The sequence below is a fragment of the Rhea americana genome, unplaced genomic scaffold, assembly GCF_003343005.1.
Source record: "Rhea americana isolate MKP2758 unplaced genomic scaffold, rheAme1 scaffold_166, whole genome shotgun sequence".
NCBI lineage: Eukaryota > Metazoa > Chordata > Aves > Rheiformes > Rheidae > Rhea > Rhea americana.
In genome coordinates, this window is record NW_028185772.1 from 237,488 (window position 1) to 254,422 (window position 16,935).

General features: G+C 36.9%; 2 protein-coding genes across 2 annotated transcripts in view; both read left to right on the forward strand.

Moving 5' to 3' along the window:
• Positions 1–14,958, forward strand: part of AHCTF1 (AT-hook containing transcription factor 1) — a 51,348-nt gene extending 36,390 nt beyond the window's left edge. The window contains exons 27-36 of the mRNA XM_085300584.1: positions 448–637; positions 1,917–2,120; positions 3,367–3,796; positions 5,379–5,481; positions 6,399–6,505; positions 7,412–7,590; positions 8,971–10,828; positions 11,615–11,748; positions 12,191–12,297; positions 14,495–14,958. Of these exons, the coding sequence (XP_085156710.1) occupies positions 448–637; positions 1,917–2,120; positions 3,367–3,796; positions 5,379–5,481; positions 6,399–6,505; positions 7,412–7,590; positions 8,971–10,828; positions 11,615–11,748; positions 12,191–12,297; positions 14,495–14,687 (3,505 nt within the window). The 3' untranslated portion in view covers positions 14,688–14,958. The remainder of the gene's footprint in view (positions 1–447; positions 638–1,916; positions 2,121–3,366; positions 3,797–5,378; positions 5,482–6,398; positions 6,506–7,411; positions 7,591–8,970; positions 10,829–11,614; positions 11,749–12,190; positions 12,298–14,494) is intronic.
• Positions 14,959–15,440: 482 nt separating this feature from the next.
• LOC146598289 (kinesin-like protein KIF28) overlaps positions 15,441–16,935 on the forward strand; it is a 34,575-nt gene continuing 33,080 nt past the window's right edge. Inside the window, exon 1 of the mRNA XM_085300612.1 lies at positions 15,441–16,153. Coding sequence (XP_085156738.1) covers positions 16,079–16,153 — 75 coding nt within the window. The 5' untranslated portion in view covers positions 15,441–16,078. The remainder of the gene's footprint in view (positions 16,154–16,935) is intronic.

Sequence of the window (16,935 nt, forward strand, 5' to 3'; positions counted from 1 at the left end):
CTAAATAATATGATTCTCATGCTTATGCTTTTCACGTTCCAAGTGTTTTGTTTTCATTTAGTTGTATTTCCTAAAGGAGAAAACTTAGGTGTACACCTAAGGGGAGAACTTGAAGCAGTCCTAGCATTGAAATGTACAGAAAAGAGAAATTCTCTTCTGACACAAAATTAGCATAACTTGCGTAACTTAAAACTGGATTACTCTTGCTTCATAGGTCCTGATTTAGAAAATTAAATATGAAATGTAAGGAAATAATAAAACAGAAGAAAATGCCTCCTATTCATGGCCTTGATGCATCACCCCCGCAGTGAGAGCATATTAATCTGTCTTCACCCATATTTTTTCTTCATTGAATATTTTTGCTATGTATTGTCTCAACTCTTTTGAACCCTACTTGATTCTTATTTCCTCCCCCCCTTTTCATATTTTAATTGTGTATCTTGACAGGTTGCTGGATTTGGTGGTTCGTCCTGTTCCTTCATGTTCTCCAGCACAGGATGATAACTGGCAGTCACCATGCAGAGCTTCTTCTTCATACATGACATCCAGCCCTTTGCAATCACATGGTTCCATCTCGCAGAAGAAAATCTCAAGAGCATCAGAGTTAAATTTACTAGAGACTCCTCTTGTGGTTAAGGTTTGTATTAATAAATAAGTAAATAAAGTATAAAATTTCTGATAAAACCAAAACCGCCTTAGTATATAATGACATGGGATTCAACTTGTTATACATTTGCAATATGTATGTGGTGGTTCTTCATATAATTCTTTTGGAAGCAACACGTTGATAATGATCTTGAAGAGGACAAGATAAAACAGATAAGAGGACAAGATAAGACAATTTAAATTGAACGTTTAGTTTGAACTTAATTGCAATATGCATATTGTCCAGTAGCTTCATGTTGGCTTCTGGACAGAAATGGAACAAAGCATGTTAAAACTGGGCTTTTCTGCATACTTAGACACTTACAAATGTAATTGGTGAAGTAATCTTCATTATTTAAGTATTTCATAGCTCTGTACCGTTCGACTAACATACCTAGATTCTAGAATGTATGTGCTTCAGTTTCTTAATCCATTTAGATGAATGACAGCAGCTCCAGTTATGCCAGATGTCAGTCTTTTTGTCAAATTCAGTGATAGCTTGTTGCGGTAGCTTTAGTTAATCATTGTTCATGCGCTAAAAATATATTTACGTTCACTGCCATTGTACTGTATCATGTAAGCAAATAACACTTGCCCTGGGACTGTTCTTCTTCCCTTCGCCTAACTGAATAACAAAACGGTAGTCTCTGAATTACAGCCTCTTTCTTTTTATGACATATTGCCCATGTTATTAAGCCATCTTCATTATTCATCTTTTAATACTTTTGATACCTTCAAAATGATTTTTTGAGCTGGAATTAAGACGACCTTGACACTTCCAGATGAAGATGTATTGGTATTTCTACAGCACACAGTATCATTTAATTTAGTCCAGTGCACCATATCACTTGATTTATGGAAAAATCACTGTTGCTCTTTTGACTGTTCTTTCATTTTCAGGGAGCAGTGTTTTTAATTGTTGGGTCCAAGATAACCTTTTAAGTCGTATGCCTTTCAGAAGAAGGTGCAGTGCAGAGATTAATGGGATGGGAGATTACACAACAGACAGCATGATGCTGTATCTTTGTTTCTTCAGAAAATGAGTTTTTTAAATAACTTTTTGTATTTGCATTAAAAAATGACAGCTAGCACGTTATGTCATTAAGGTTGTGATATCTTTTGAAAAAGAGAACAATGCAGATGCTAAATCTTCTCCTCTTTGCTGGTAGAAATCCAATTTGCAATTAAAACTAAGACTTTTGATAAATGAAGTCCTCAGTTTTAAAGGTTTATCAGGTTTTAAATCAGATAATTCTATTTTTTTTCCTTAGAGAGCTAAAGTTTTGGCCACATCTGCTTCTGCTTCTGGTTTTCCTGGGTTTACTCCTCAATCCATTCTCAGATCCAGCCTTCGCACCACACCCCTAGCAACTCCGTCTGCATCTCCAGGTCGATCAGTTACTCCTCCTTTACGAGCCAAGGAACCTAGAATTTCCTTCAGGGAAGAGAGCTCAAGGGCAAAATGGACTGCTGGGGTAAGCTGGGTTGCAGCTAGTGATTTTTACAGCACAAAGCTTTTTAAACTGTGATTTGGTTTAGATGTTATTAAAGGTTGAAAAAACATCTGTGTAACTCCTTGTATTGAGGATTGGAATGGAAATTAGAAAAAGAGCAAATTTGAATTTGGTGAAAAATAGTTATAGACCTGCAAGCATGTGATATTACAGGAGCCTATCTGTAATAAATATGAGCGACCTTGACAGTTCTGTTACTTAAGTGTTGTTAGGAGCTGTGACTGTTCAGAACTGCTAATTCAGTTTCCTGCCATACCTCATCAAATGATAAGATGGTAGGAAAGCTAAGAATTATAAATTGAGCCACTTATTTTTAAATGGCTTCTTTTTTTTAAGCCTTGTGAATTACACTTATTTGAAAACAAAAGAAGTCATGAGCTGCATATATTTTCGATCTCTTCTTGTGAGGCTGTGGTTACTTAACTCCTGCTGTTAAGAGTTGTACTGTTGTCTGTTCCCCAACCCTAAGCTTCCCAGTTTTAATTCCTGTCTTGCAGTAGGGATAGTATTCATATAACTGTAAAACGAAGTCAGTCGAGAGTGATCTACCTGAAAGTTGTCTCCTTCTACTCCTCTCACATTTTTGTTTTCTTTGATTCACTGATGCAGCTTATTGCGTAGTTGCAGAAGTAACGAGAGCATGTGCTGGTATCTGCATGTATTTTCTGTATTTTATTGAAAGACCTACCAAGACTGAGGGCTACTCAATTGTAACAGAAGGTTCTTTCCCCTATATAAATTGCTTACTAATCGTAGGGTGTGGCCAGATTAATTTACTTGTTTCATGCTACAGCATAGAGTATGTTGAAATATTTAAATTGTGCATACAAGTTAAAAGAGCAAGCAAAAAAGAAAGATTTGGAAAGTGCTTTTACGTGCGCAGTGTTCCATCTTTTTGAAAACAGAGTAGTGAACCAGATCAATAGCCTGAAGGTGAGACTATAAATAATCACTAATGAGAATTGGTTTGATTTAATTCCCCAAGGCTGTGGAAACTCATTAGGCAGTCAAAACTGTAATCAACTTTTACACTCAGCTTTGAAAAAAGTGCTAGTATGACAAGTAATTTTTAAGTAGGTTGCTTAAGGTAAAGCTTCTAAGACTTGTAAGTATTATCAGCATGTTTCCATTTCTTTCTTTTTTTCTTGCCTTAGTAAAGCACATGCATGTTATTGATTGTTTACTTTTTTTTTTTTTTTTAACAAAGGTAGTAGAAGATGATAAAAAGCAATCTGGAGCTTCATCTGAGCATCATCATGTAGTGGTGGACAATGATGCTTGGTGTAAAAGCAGAGACAAAACAACTCTGTTTACACTGAGCAATCCTGAGAATGATCAGGCTGAAGTGGAAGAGTCTTCAGAAAGCATAGTTGGAGATGGTTTGGAGAAGATGGAAGTCAGCAAAGAAAATAGTAGCTTCTCTGCCAGGTCAGACCAAACTACTTTGGAGTATCATGATGCAAAATCACCTGGCGATTTTGAAGATGATATCATCTTTATAGCCTCTAAACCAGCTAATTCTTCCACTGGAGAAGTTGCCAATTTTCAGGAATCGGAGAAGGAAGAAGACAATGAAACGGTTGAAGACAAACCTTTCCAGATGGAACAATTGGATTCATCAGAGCTAGGGAAACAAGGTGGTGTGTTTCATCATGTGATAACTTAAATTTTTTAATTAATTCTTCACATGTCTTCTAAAGATGTCTTTGAGTGCCACAGTTGATACTGATAAGTGTTCACAATTTTTTTAGGCACTTTTGATTGAAAAAGCCATTTATTTTGAATCATTTTTCAGGTATCTTGGTCTTTGAGTGCATGATGCTTTTGACTGGTGTTTCTTGCGAGCAGTTGCACTTCCTTATTGCTCAGTTAAATAATTTCCTTTTGGAAAATGAATTTGTATATCTACTTATGGTTCCAGCTGTGCTCCGTCATTCTGCTGGCTTAACATTTTATGCAGATTCTTCCCAAATCTATTTCAGCTGATACTTGAGCTGGATTACCATTTGAGGCAGCCTAGCTGCTTAGGCCATGTTCATATTAGCACCTCTGCTGGCGGATTAGAGAGGATGTAAATCTTTGTCAGGGGTGCAGGGATGTAGAGCTGTGAATGATCGTTTCTTCAGGTAGTGCAGAACAGGAAGACGATGTGCCAATATGGCTGATGTCAGTGTTTCAGTGTTTAGTCCATCCACCTCTATAAAGTTTGCTACTTTGGAGAATGGTATGCAAGTATCAGCCTACTGTCACTGAGATGTTAAAACAGTTCATAACAGTGACTGTGTAGTCACATATCAGTATACCATATGGCTGAAATGATTCTTCAGGATCCTGGAGAGAGATTGTCACTACTGATGTTTCTGAGCCCCTTTTCTTTGTGGAAAAACAGGTATTTTCAGGTATGGACTTACACAAGTAGAGAGGATCTGAGTGTTTGTAATAAGACAGTTCAGAACATGTATCTGTCTTGTTTCAGGTGTCTTGTATTTTGACAAGAAAACAAAGGTGCTTTCCACTAAAAGTAATAATGATAAGGTACTAATGATTAAAGAATAATCTTGTGAAGAAACTTTGTCATTTCTGGGCTATGGTAGAAACAGTTCTGTACAATTCCATTACTCTGAAAACGTTACAAGGTAGTCTATGTAGTTCTCATTTGGCTTGAGCTAGCAAAATTATTCCACATCTGAGTACTGCCCGCAAAGGTGATTGATGGACTTAGAGGAGGCAGGCAGTAGAAGCAAAAAGGATAAGGAGGACACGTCTAAAACTGAACCTGTAAACATAAAAACAGATTAGCAAGCAGTTCAGAGACCAGCTTTTTCTCTTGACTCGCGCGTGCTCTCTCAGCTGCTGAGTATGTTTTTCTCTTTCCATCTTCTGGGAGAAGAAAAACACTGCAGATGGATAAAATCATTTTCTCAGCCTTTGGAGAAATATGGGTGCTATTCTTTTCAAGAACAACGGTCAATTATTAAAGTTAAGAACGTTAGATACATTCTTGTAAGAATGTAAACAAAATACCAGTAGTGGTCTTGTTTTCTTACCTGGGAACGTGTCAAACTCCTTCTTGTTTTACTGGAAACAACAATTCAGACTTTCTGTTGAAGTTTCATTACATCAGTATTCTTAATGTGTAAGAGGCTTGTTAAAACTCATGTGAGTGTTTTAAAAGAATAAGTACAACAGGGAAATCAACTGCTTGTCTTATTTTTCTAGGATTTTTGGAAGAATTGGATACTGAATGTCCTGCTTTTCTGGAGGATGGTAAATCAATGCTTAAAGCTGCTGAGGCTGCCACTTGTTGGACAGCAAGTGAAAGGTAAGTTTATAAAATACATATATCTTTGACTTTGCTGAACTATGTAACTGCTGGCTTTCTTGTGTTTAAAAACTCTATGATTTTTGACCTGATATTGGTTCTTTCCTTTGTTTTTACATATAATGGTTTTCTTGTGTCTTGCTGTCTGTAAGCATAATTCATTAGGCATAAGTTTAGTTTGAATTGACTAGCTGTCATATCTGTCATTTGTTTCTCAAATAGCTGCAGACCTCAAAGTACAATGGTGAAGACTTCTTTCATTCACTAGGCTGTGTAAATCTTGTTATAAATTAAGTCTTATGAAGCAGATATTGTGAATTTAAGTCCCACTTTTGTCTGAAAATGATGTAGCTAAAAGTTATAACTGAGATTCCTGCAACTTAAAAGGTTTTTTCTGGTATTTGAATTCTTTCTGGCAGTATTTTGTACATTTAACTAATGTTCTTTTGTGTGCTCATTTAAGCATTTATCTATGAAAAGGGTAGACATTCCCTTACGAGATGCTTTAAGATCTGCAACTGCTTAGTGATAAAGAGAAAATCTGATAAATGAAATAACTCTTAATTGTGTATGGTAATTTGTACTGATAGGAACTTTTGTTCTAAATTTACCTTATGGTATTTTTGCAGTCTTTCTACAGAACACAAATTACATATTATTATTTAATACAACTCTGTAATTAAGAAACCAGTGTTACATAGCTGGGGAGAATGTGAAGTATCTAATTCGTTGAATAAAACAAGCCCCAAATTGAGTGTAGTTATGTTGGGGAATGAAATTCCAATTTTTCTTAATTAGTTCTGTTTTGAGACTTAAGATTCACGCTATAAGATTCTATAGTGAGAGAATATTTTGTAAACCTAATTTAGGTTTGATATGATACTTTAAGCTGAATTTTTCTTTTTCTGTTTATGAAGTGAAATGAACCACCAGGAGTCCAAAACGTCCTCCTCTTTGGAAGAAAAAGACATACCAATTGCAACAAATCCACAGGCCTCTGAATTCCTGGAGGCAGACAATGAATGTATGTACCATATTTTGAAGGCCTTATCTGAGTTTAAGGAGCAGAACTCATAAGATTAAATGCGTAGTTTGCCATATCACTAAGCAAGTGTATCATATTGAATAGAACTACTATATTGCTGCTAACTTTCATCAAGTTGTAGAGAGAATGTTCCTTAAGAAAGTGCTTGTAGTGAATGTTCCTGTTCTTGATAAAGATACTGAGAAAACTGATAAGATCTAAAATGTTACTTAAAGTATTTTTCTTAATGTTGTATACCACTCCTAATGTGTGTGCTACAGGATATGCTGCTTGAGCTATTTTAAATGATGAGGCATCCTCAGTATTTAGGGTCTGAAGAAAAACTAACAATCAGTGTGCCTTTTCAGCCATTTCTTGTTGTGTTGTTCTTTTTGTCTCTGAACTTGACAGCTGATTTCCCTTTCCTCCTTTTTTTGTTGTGAGGTGTGTACCAAGGAGATATGTTTGGCTTCTACTTCTTGGAGAAAGCTTGATACATGTGTCAGGAGGAAAAACAGTATTCTTTCTCTAGCGCTCTCTGTTAATGGCAGTGCATAACATGTTTCGTAATTTCAGCAATATTTGGAGGCATGAGTTGTTTGCTGGCAAACTTTCTTAAATATTTAATGCTATTCCACAGAAATAGATCTTCAGTTATTGTATCTGATATTTTAGGATAGTCTAGGTAGCTTTGTTTTCTTCTTTCTCTTAATATAATTTCTGGCCTTTATTTGGCACTGTAAGAACTTTCTGGAAAAGTTCTGCGCTCAGGCTGTGACAACCTTGAGCAATGTTCAAGTATAGCCACATTCAGGTATTTTTAAGGAGCATACCCACAGAGTATTTGTTACTTAACTGCTATATAAATGACAAAGTTTATGTTAAAATGACATAAATCTTTTTCAGCTGTGATAAGTATCCTTGATAGTGAGGATGTGATCAGTACTCATTCAGAAAACCACCTTGAAGGAAAGGGTGTGGATTTACCTAAAGAAGGTAACCTAGAAGAAGCTGAAGAAAACGTTCCTTTCCTGCAAGAAGAAACACCAGCTTCTAACAATCTTCCTAAAACTGAGGAAATTAATGTAAGTAAGATTATTCTCCCATTTCTACAGAACAGAAAGCACTTAGAAAAGTTAGTTACACCAAAACACCTTAATTTCTGTATCTAGTTAACATACATTAACTTAATTATGCAATGGCGGACGCCTTTTGTTGTCTGTGTGATTTCTGTATGTACGACAGAGAAGAGAATCTGTTAAGACTTGGACCTTTGAGAGCTGAAGTAGTACAAAAAAAACCCCTTTTGGTTTAAATAACTGTGTATTCATTTGGTTTACTAAAGCTTAAACATTTATTTCTTATTTGGGTTAATTTATATATATATATATATATATATATATATATATATATATATATGTATGTATGTATGTGTGTATGTATAAAAGATCAAGAAAGATTGAGGAGTGCAGTGTTTGGATACTGGATATCACTTACCAAATGGCTAATTATGTGGGAACCTAACTCATTTTCAGAATGAATTAAGTGCTTCTATTCTTTATTATTTATTCCTTATTAACACAATTTCCGGTAATGAGCCTTTGTCCTTTAATTTGAATCAAGTTAAACAGGCAGTCACTCCTTTGGCTCTTTTCAGCTTTGGGATTTGGGAGAATGCTGTAGAAATCATTATATTCTTGGAAATGTTCAAGTCACTTATGGGAGTAAATTGAAAACTTTTAATGATTAAAAAGGGAGCGGTGCATGAAACAGCCTCAAATTTTCTGAAGTCATTCATGTGGCATTACAGTACAGGTTAAGCTAGCTACTTTCTTGTTTGTAGGTGTGTAAGTGTGAAAGGGGAGTTTGGACAGAGTAGTACTTGAATTAAGTCTTGAAGTATGGCATGTTTCTACAATATGATGCTCTAGCAACTTTTAACAAGATATAGGTGCCAAGAAAATAAGCAGATTCTGTGGAGAATACTGTTAAATGGCTCGTTTTTTCTCCTGTATTTGGCTAGCACTGTAACTTAAAAGGTTGAGCAAAGATCTTAACACCTTGACTAAATTGTCTTGACCTATTTGAATCAAGATAAGAGCTTCCTCTTGAAATAAATAAAGAATATTACTTTTTTGTTCAACATAAAACTTTGAAAATCTCGTGGATTTAGAAGAAGGGAAGAATAATTATTCAGTACAAGAAACTTAAAAACAGGAGGTGGAGGGATTATCACAAATGCAGTATGTGATTGCATACACTGAATATTCTCTTTTCTGTTCCTTAAATGCAAGAATTCTATCTATACTAGTATAGATTACATTGTATATTCCTAATTTTACATTAAGTGGTGGTCTAAAAGGAAAAGCAGTGTTTCGCTGTCCTCAATTCCATCTATTGTCAGATTGGAATTTGTCTGTGTGATAATTAATGATACATTGACAGATTTTTTTTTTTAACTTTAGGTAATTGAAAACAGTGAAGTTAAGGCACAGATCTCAGAAGAAGCACCTGAAACATCTCCCACTAGTGAACTACATTCATCAGGCAATCTTAAGCTTCAGTATAGCTATGCTGCTATAGAACAACAGTTTGCATGTGATTTGCCTGATAATAATGATGGTGAATGTGATGCAGCTGAGGGAGATGGAGAACTTTTTATATCTCAGAGTAATTTTACACTAGTGTTGGAAGGAGAAGAAGGTGAAATGGAGATGGGAGACCCATCATTAGTAGATGCTTCTAAACCAGCTAGCACAACAGCAGAGGAAAAATCTATGAACAGTTTGGGGAATACTGAAAACCAAGAACATGTTAGAAACTCAGTATCAACTGTAACTAGTGATCAGGAATCTCAAAATATTGCAGAGTCACTTCCATATGTGCCTGAACCCATCAAAGTAGCTATTGCTGAGAATTTATTGGATGCAATCAAAGACACAAGAAGTAAGGAATTTACATCTGAAGTTGTAGAGCAGTCTATTCATGAAAGCATAGGTAAAAAGATGACCAGATTCCAGAAGTCAAAAGCTGTCTTAACAGCTGTGCCTGAAGGAATGGAAGTTGAATCCAGCATGCATCAAGTAGAGTATGTGGTCACCCCTAGAACGCGTGCAAGGAGACAGTTGAATAGAAGTCTAATTATTCCATCAACAGAGGATCAGCAACTATTAAAACCAGACAAACCGGTTCTGTTGGGACTGTCTACTCGGAGAAGTACCAGGAGAACAAAAGAAACATCTGAGACTTCTGATGTTCAAATAGAAGATAAGGCTCAAGATGAGCAAACACCTGTGATCCCTGTTACTCCTAGAAGAGGTAGGAAGCCTAAACAGAGTAATTCAGAAAAAGTAGAAAGCAGCCATTCTGATGGACAAGCATTGTCCATCAGTACACAGTCCATAGCTGTTACTCCAAGAAGAGGATTAAGGAGAGTAAAGGAACCTGTATCTGAACTTTTGGAAGAGACTAATGAGGAAACTTCTCTTGCTGAAAGTAGCTTTCTTGCTACTACTACTTCCAAAAGGACTAGAGGAGGAAAAAGTTCAGTAGGAGATCAAGAAACTGGCCAGATTGGCACTGATCATAAGGCAAAAATGGCAGTCAGTCCTAGTAGAAGTGGAAGAAAATTAAAAAACATTAATTTACAGCTTACTGAAAATATTGTCACAAGTCAAGAGGTGCAGCCTAGTGACCAAGTCCTCTTACCTGTGCCAGCTAAAAGAGGCAGAAGAAGAAAGGTGAGTTCATCAGAAGTCTCAGAAAATTCTGAGCTTGATCTGTCTAGATCATCACTTCCTCAAACAGAGTTTAAACTTCCTATCACTCCTAGAAGAAGTGTTAGGAAAGGGGCTCAGAATCTCTTGTCAGATACAGAGTCTCTGCCTACTCAGGAAGACATACATTCAGGTGACAAAGTACAAATCCTTCATACTCCTAGAAGATCAACAAGAGTTATGCTTGCTAAACCAGAAAAAACAGATACTTTTGAGAGAACACCTGTGCAGCCAAATGAGGACCCAACTACACCGAAGACTACAGTAAGGACAGGGCGTCGAGGCAGAAAGAGCAGACTCCCTTCAGTAGTGGAGGAGAGCACAGTGGAAGAAACCTTTTCCCAAGGACCTGATGGCAGTCCTTTGCTGCTTGCAGATATAAGTAAATCAGGACATGATGAAACATCAAGAATTTTAACAGATCATAGCACTCGTATTACAAGAACCAGATCCCGCAAACCTGGCATGCATCAGAAAATATCTGTAGAGGAAAATGAGTCCTTCTTTTTCTCTCCTCCTCTTACAAAGCTGACAAAGAAATTAAAAGGTAGGTGCGATATTTTCTTACACAAAAAAGGGGATATTATAATCTTGTCAATTACAGCATAAAAAAAATCCATTAATATGGGTGTATGTACCCCTAAAGAATGTTAACTGTGCAAAAGTGAAAATGTGTAATGAAAGAGAGAATTCCTTTTTTGTCTAAAGACTGTTCGACTGGCCCCTTACAGTAGAAGCAAATGAGGAAGAAGAAATGTTCTGAGTGAAGTGAAATTTAATCTGAATTGTCATGACCTTATTTTCATCAAATTTCAAAACATTAGCGAGAGATTGCTTAATATGTGATTGCCCTCTCTTTCACTTAACAGAGAAATAAAGGATGCATGCTTCGTGATTTTGTTCAGATTTTTAACCTAAAATGAGCTGCTGCTTGCAGCAAACTATACAGCTCTTAATTATGTGATTGTCTTTCATTGACTTATGCTTTGCTGGTGAAGTTATTACAGATAGGATTTTTTTATGTTAGATTTTAAAATTTCGAAACACGTAAAGGCAGTTGACATCTCTTGACCATAAAAACATTTCTGATTATGTAGGTGCAGGTAGGATCACTGCACTCCGTTATCCTCATTTCACAACTTACTATAAAATGATGGATTTCAAGAGGCAGTTCCTAGGGAAAAGTATCTCCACGCTGAGTGCTTAGGAACCTGATCTGACTGACCCTTTATTTTAGGAAGTTTAAGAAATTGATTATTAACTGGAATTTAACTTCATTGTCCTGTACATGTAACATGCATGCACATTAACTACATGTTGTTGTCATTTTTAGCTGAAAAAGCAGACCATCCCGTGCAACTTAAGGATTTAGACCCAGACTTGTCATCTCAATTTGTCTTTTCACCCCCTCTTTTGAGGTCAAGGAAGAAACATGTATCTAGTATTTCACAAATTGTGGAAGGGCTGGTAAGTTCTGCAGTTTCCTCAAACTCCTGACTTTTGCTTTGTAACTCTTTTCCAAATCATACTTTGTAATATCTTGCCTTTCTTCTTGAAAGTATGTCTAGAAAGAGAGCTTTTAAATTAGTCAGTTAAATAAGCATGTTCATTCTTGAAAACCAGCTACAAAAATCAATTATATATTTAAGTTAAGAATGAATAAATGTTGCCTTGCCTTTAGCAAAGGGCCTAGTGGCTTTCTTTAAACTTACGTGATTTGTTGATTTCAGAATTTGAACTTTTGGGGATGATGTTATAATTTGAGATGGAAGGTTTGTTTTTGCAGAGAGGAGTTGTGCTTTTGCAAATAAGAACTTTATCACAATTTCTGCACAAAAGAAATACTTTTTTGTATTCTGTGGAAGTGTGAGAATTTATGGATGTGAGACTTTTTTTGGCCTTAATTTAGGAGCTTCCAACTAAAGACGAAGAGGATACCAAATTGATAGAGTCTGTGGGAAAGCAAAAGTTGAAGAGAGGTAGAACTGCAAAAGCGAAACTGAAGAAAGCAAGCAAGTATGAAATTCTCTGGAACACTTATTTGCATTCTTTTCTTGTGATAATGATTCAGCTGGTAGCAGCCTAACTTCCTCCTCTGGCCATGAAGTTGAAGAGGATAGGATTAGAGACCTTCTGGGCAGGCTAGACATCCACAAATCCATGGGCCCTGATGGGATGCACCCACGGGTACTGAGGGAGCTGGCGGATGTTGTTGCCAGGCCGCYCTCCATCMTCTTTGAAAGGTCCTGGRGAACTGGAGAGGTGCCTGAGGACTAGAAGAAAGCCAGTGTCACTCCAGTCTTCAAGAAGGGCAAGGAGGAGGACCCAGGCAATTATAGGCCAGTCAGCCTCCATCCCTGGAAAGGTGATGGAACAGCTCATTCTGGATGTCATCTCCAGGCATATGGAGGAAAAGAAGGTGATCAGGAGTGTCCAGCATGGATTCCCCAAGGGGAAATCCTGCTTAACCAACCTGATAGCCTTCTATGATGGCATGACTGGCTGGGTAGATGAGGGCAGAGCAGTGGAYGYTGTSTACCTTGACTTCAGCAWGGCTTTTGACACYGTCTCCCATAACTTCCTCCTAGAGAAGCTCTGGAAGTGTGGGTTAGATGAGTGGACAGTGAGGTGGATTGAGAACTGGCTGAAAGGCAGAGCTCAGAGGGTCGTCATCAGTGGCGTGGAGTCTAGTTGGGAGGCCTGTGGCTAGTGGTGTCCCCCAGGGCTCAGTACTGGGTCCCATCCTGTTCAACTTCTTCATCAATGACCTGGATGAAGGGATGGAGTGCCTCCTCAGCAAGTTTGCTGATGATACCAAGCTGGGAGGAGTGGCTGACACACCTAAGGCTGCCATTCAGAGAGACCTGGACAGGCTGGAGAGTTGGGCAGAGAGGAACCTCATGAGGTTCAAGAAGGACAAGTGCAGAGTCCTGCACCTAGGGAAAAATAACCCTAGGCACCAGGACAAGCTGGGAGCTGACCTGCTGGAGAGCAGCTCTGCAGAGAAGGACCTGGGAGTGCTGGTGGATGACAGGCTGACCATGAGCCAGTAATGTGCCCTTGTGGCCAGGAAGGCCAATGGTATGCTGGGGTGCATTGGGAAGAGTGTTGCCAGCAGGTGGAGGGAGGTGATCCTGCCCCTCTCCTCAGCCCTGGTGAGGCCTCATCTCAAGTCCTGTGTCCAGTTCTGGTCTCCCCAGTACAAGAGAGACATGGAGTTACTGCAGAGAGTGCAGCGTAGGGCTATGAGGATGATCAGAGGGCTGGAGCATCTGCCCTATGAGGAACGGCTGCGAGAGCTGGACCTCTTCAGCCTGAGGAAGACAAGCCTGAGGGGGGATTTGATCAATGTGTACAAGTACCTGAAGGGAGGGTGTCAAGGGGACGGGGACAAACTCTTTTCAGTTGTCCCATGTGACAGGACAAGAGGCAATGGGCAGAAATTGAAGCACAGGAAATTCTGCCTGAACGTGAGGGGGAATTTCTTCACTGTGAGAGTGACGGAGCCCTGGAACAGGTTGCCAACGGAGGTTGTGGAGTCTCCTTCTCTGGAGACATTCAAGGCCCACCTGGATGCAACCCTGTCTAACATGCTGTAGGTGACCCTGCTGAGCAGGGAGGTTGGACTAGATGATCTTCAGAGGTCCTTTCCAACCTTACTGATTCTGTGAGTCTACTGTCACTTCTTACAAGCCAGTCTAATCATCTTTGCTGATCTGACAAACTTTTTTCATGTTAAGAGTTAGTTTTCTAATGGAAATAGATGAAGAGGTAGGAGGAAAGGGTAGGAGGTTACTCCTCTTTTAAATTGTAGTGTACTCTTAGATTATTTATTGCATCTTATGAAACTACACTTATAATCTTTAGTTCCTTATTTACAGAAAGAGAGGGACAGTCATCAAGTAAAGAAAAGTTCTTTTCTTGGACATGACTTTTGGTTTGTTCTAAAAAACTACTTTTTGCAGACATTTGCTTCTTAAAAGCTTGGGGGACTCTGCAGGTTTTTGTGAATAAGCACTGAGAATAATTGAGATGGTCTGATAAGAGATGAAAACAAAAGTAGGCTTATTTGTGTAACTTTCTGTCTTGATGTGATACACAAAAAAGCCCATAAATAACATTCTTGGGAATTGATCTTTTTTTTTTTAATACTACTAATTTTCTCTGATAAATATTGTTGGTAATCAGTTTAGTACTTTCCATGTTCYTACAGAACTACAAGAAAAGAAGGTTCTTGGTCACCTCCACCAGTGGAGATTAAATTCATTTCTCCTTTTGGAAGTCCAGTGGATGGAACAAAAAGTAAACAGAAAGAAACCACAGATGCGGCAGAAAAGACTCTACGAAAGAACAAAAAAAGACTGTCTAATTTTCCAAAGCCAGTTGTGCGCCGGAAGATGCTATAACTGTTTTTTAAGTTTGTAATGTACACCACTGTTTGTAAAGTCATCAAAATTGTGTGGATTAGTTTAAAAAAAATCATCTAATTTGGAAGAGATTTTTATAAATTATTGTAAAATTTCATAAACAAATGGTCTTCAATAAGTAACTCCATATGGAGTGTGATTTCCTCAGTCAATGCAGTTTTCTATTTTATATTAAGACTTCATACATTTATATAATATGTAAATACAGCTTATTTTAGGAATGTTAAATAAAAATGTATACTTCACTATGCTTACTGTCTGATAGCTTTTTGAGGGAATAATGGGTTGAATTACCTGTATCACTCAAAGAAATTTTAATGTTGGTTTGCAAGAGTTGCTGACCCTCAAAAGTGAGGCCAAAAGCTTTTCAAAAGTTTGCTTAGAAATACTGTAATAAGTAAACATTTAAAACGTGTTAGTTGTTTAAATTTTACAAATGATGTTTGACCTTCTGGCAGAAATAATTGGGCTCACAATACAGCTGATAATTCCTTATGTTCATGGTTAAGTTGTACTGTATTGAAGTCAGAATGTAAACAATTGTATTTTAAGCTGTGCAATATTTTTTTGTATTTGTCTTAAACTTTGGGAAAGCTGCTCTTGAGTTTATAAAACTAGATCACACCTCAGATGTTTCATTTTCTTTTTAATTTATCAGCAGAAACCTAACTATATAGAGGGTTTGATGCTTACAGTAGTATATCATATTTGAAGGGATATTGCCCACATAATTTTGGCTCAAGTTTCAAGATATTTTCATATATTTAGATTAATAGGAATACTACTATAATTGAAATAATGAATTGTTGTCTGTAAACATATTTTGCAATATTTGAAGCCTGCATATCACAGCACCAAAAACCTGATGATAAAGCTAACTTAGTCTGAGAAAGGTACAAAAAATGTACAGAAATCTTAGTTACAAACCATATTTTTGAATAATTATTCATTATTAATCTTGGGTTATGGAGTAAATATCCCTATAAAGTTTCAATTTGTAAAAATAAATGCAAAAGACTATTCTTTTAAAAGCAAACATGGAAGTACTATTTTGATGTGCAGTCTTTTACACAATTAATGGCGTATTTTATGTATGTTAATTTATATATGGATGCAACTTTGAAGAATACAAAATGGTGGAACCTGACATTAAACTTTTCAATTAGTAAAAGCTACTACAATTACTTTAAGAAATAATTTATGGGGTAACTAATACCCTTGAACATAATGAATGAATGCGTTAATAATGGACTAAGCTTGCAAACAAAGTTTCTTCTGTGGCCATGACTTTTCTATCTCGAAACAGGGAGTTCTAGAGAAGTAGTTGCATGCACTTTATTGTTTTTCTTCTTGGGAATACTCATGACTAAATGAAAATTTATAAAAAGAAAATGCCAAATGTTGACAGTGTGAAAGTGGCAGTTCGAGTGAGACCTTTCAGTCAGGTTAGTAATTATTTACTCTGAGTATTTAGTATTTGAATCTTACAAAAATGTAAATATGTTCAAAGAGGAAGGAGGGAGGAATTTTCAGCCATATTTTTAAATGCGAATTGTACAAAGATGCTGTGAATAGCTCTGAATATGAGGTAAAAAAGTAAACTTTCAGCACTGAAAAAAGTCAAACCTCAATATGCGTTCTGTGTAATGCACTAAAGTATAAATTGCTGAGATTCTTGATTAAGTAGAATTGACAGAATGCAATGCTAGTGAAGATTGCTTAACAAGGTTTTAACACATTTGTTGTTTATTCTGACTATATTTTTTGTATGAAAACTACTTAGAACAAATGAAAACACTTCTGCCAACTTACTGATCGTTTGAAGTCACTCAGTCTTTTTATTTTGTAGCCAGCTTAGCTGAACTATTTGCAGCAGTGCTTCTAAAGGAAAAAAGAAAGTAGTACTAATATATATTTTAAAGAAAGGCATTAGATATTTAATAACTTCCTAAAGGATTGCAATCGTCCAATAACTTTTATTTTAAAGGAGTTTTAATCCAGTTATATTAAAATGTTTTCCTCTCTTTTACTCGGCTATTTATATTCGATGTGCTGTTCTTAGATGCTGACCAGGTTCCCCCAGGTGGATTTTAAGAAGAATGGGAGTATAAGCGTAATGTGTAGCATGGAATGGGATTTAAGAAAGTTGAGAGACAGAAGGAAATGGGGGCAAAAACAGGGTTTGGRAAATTCTGTGTTAGAGCTTGAAAATAGGAAAGAAGCTGAG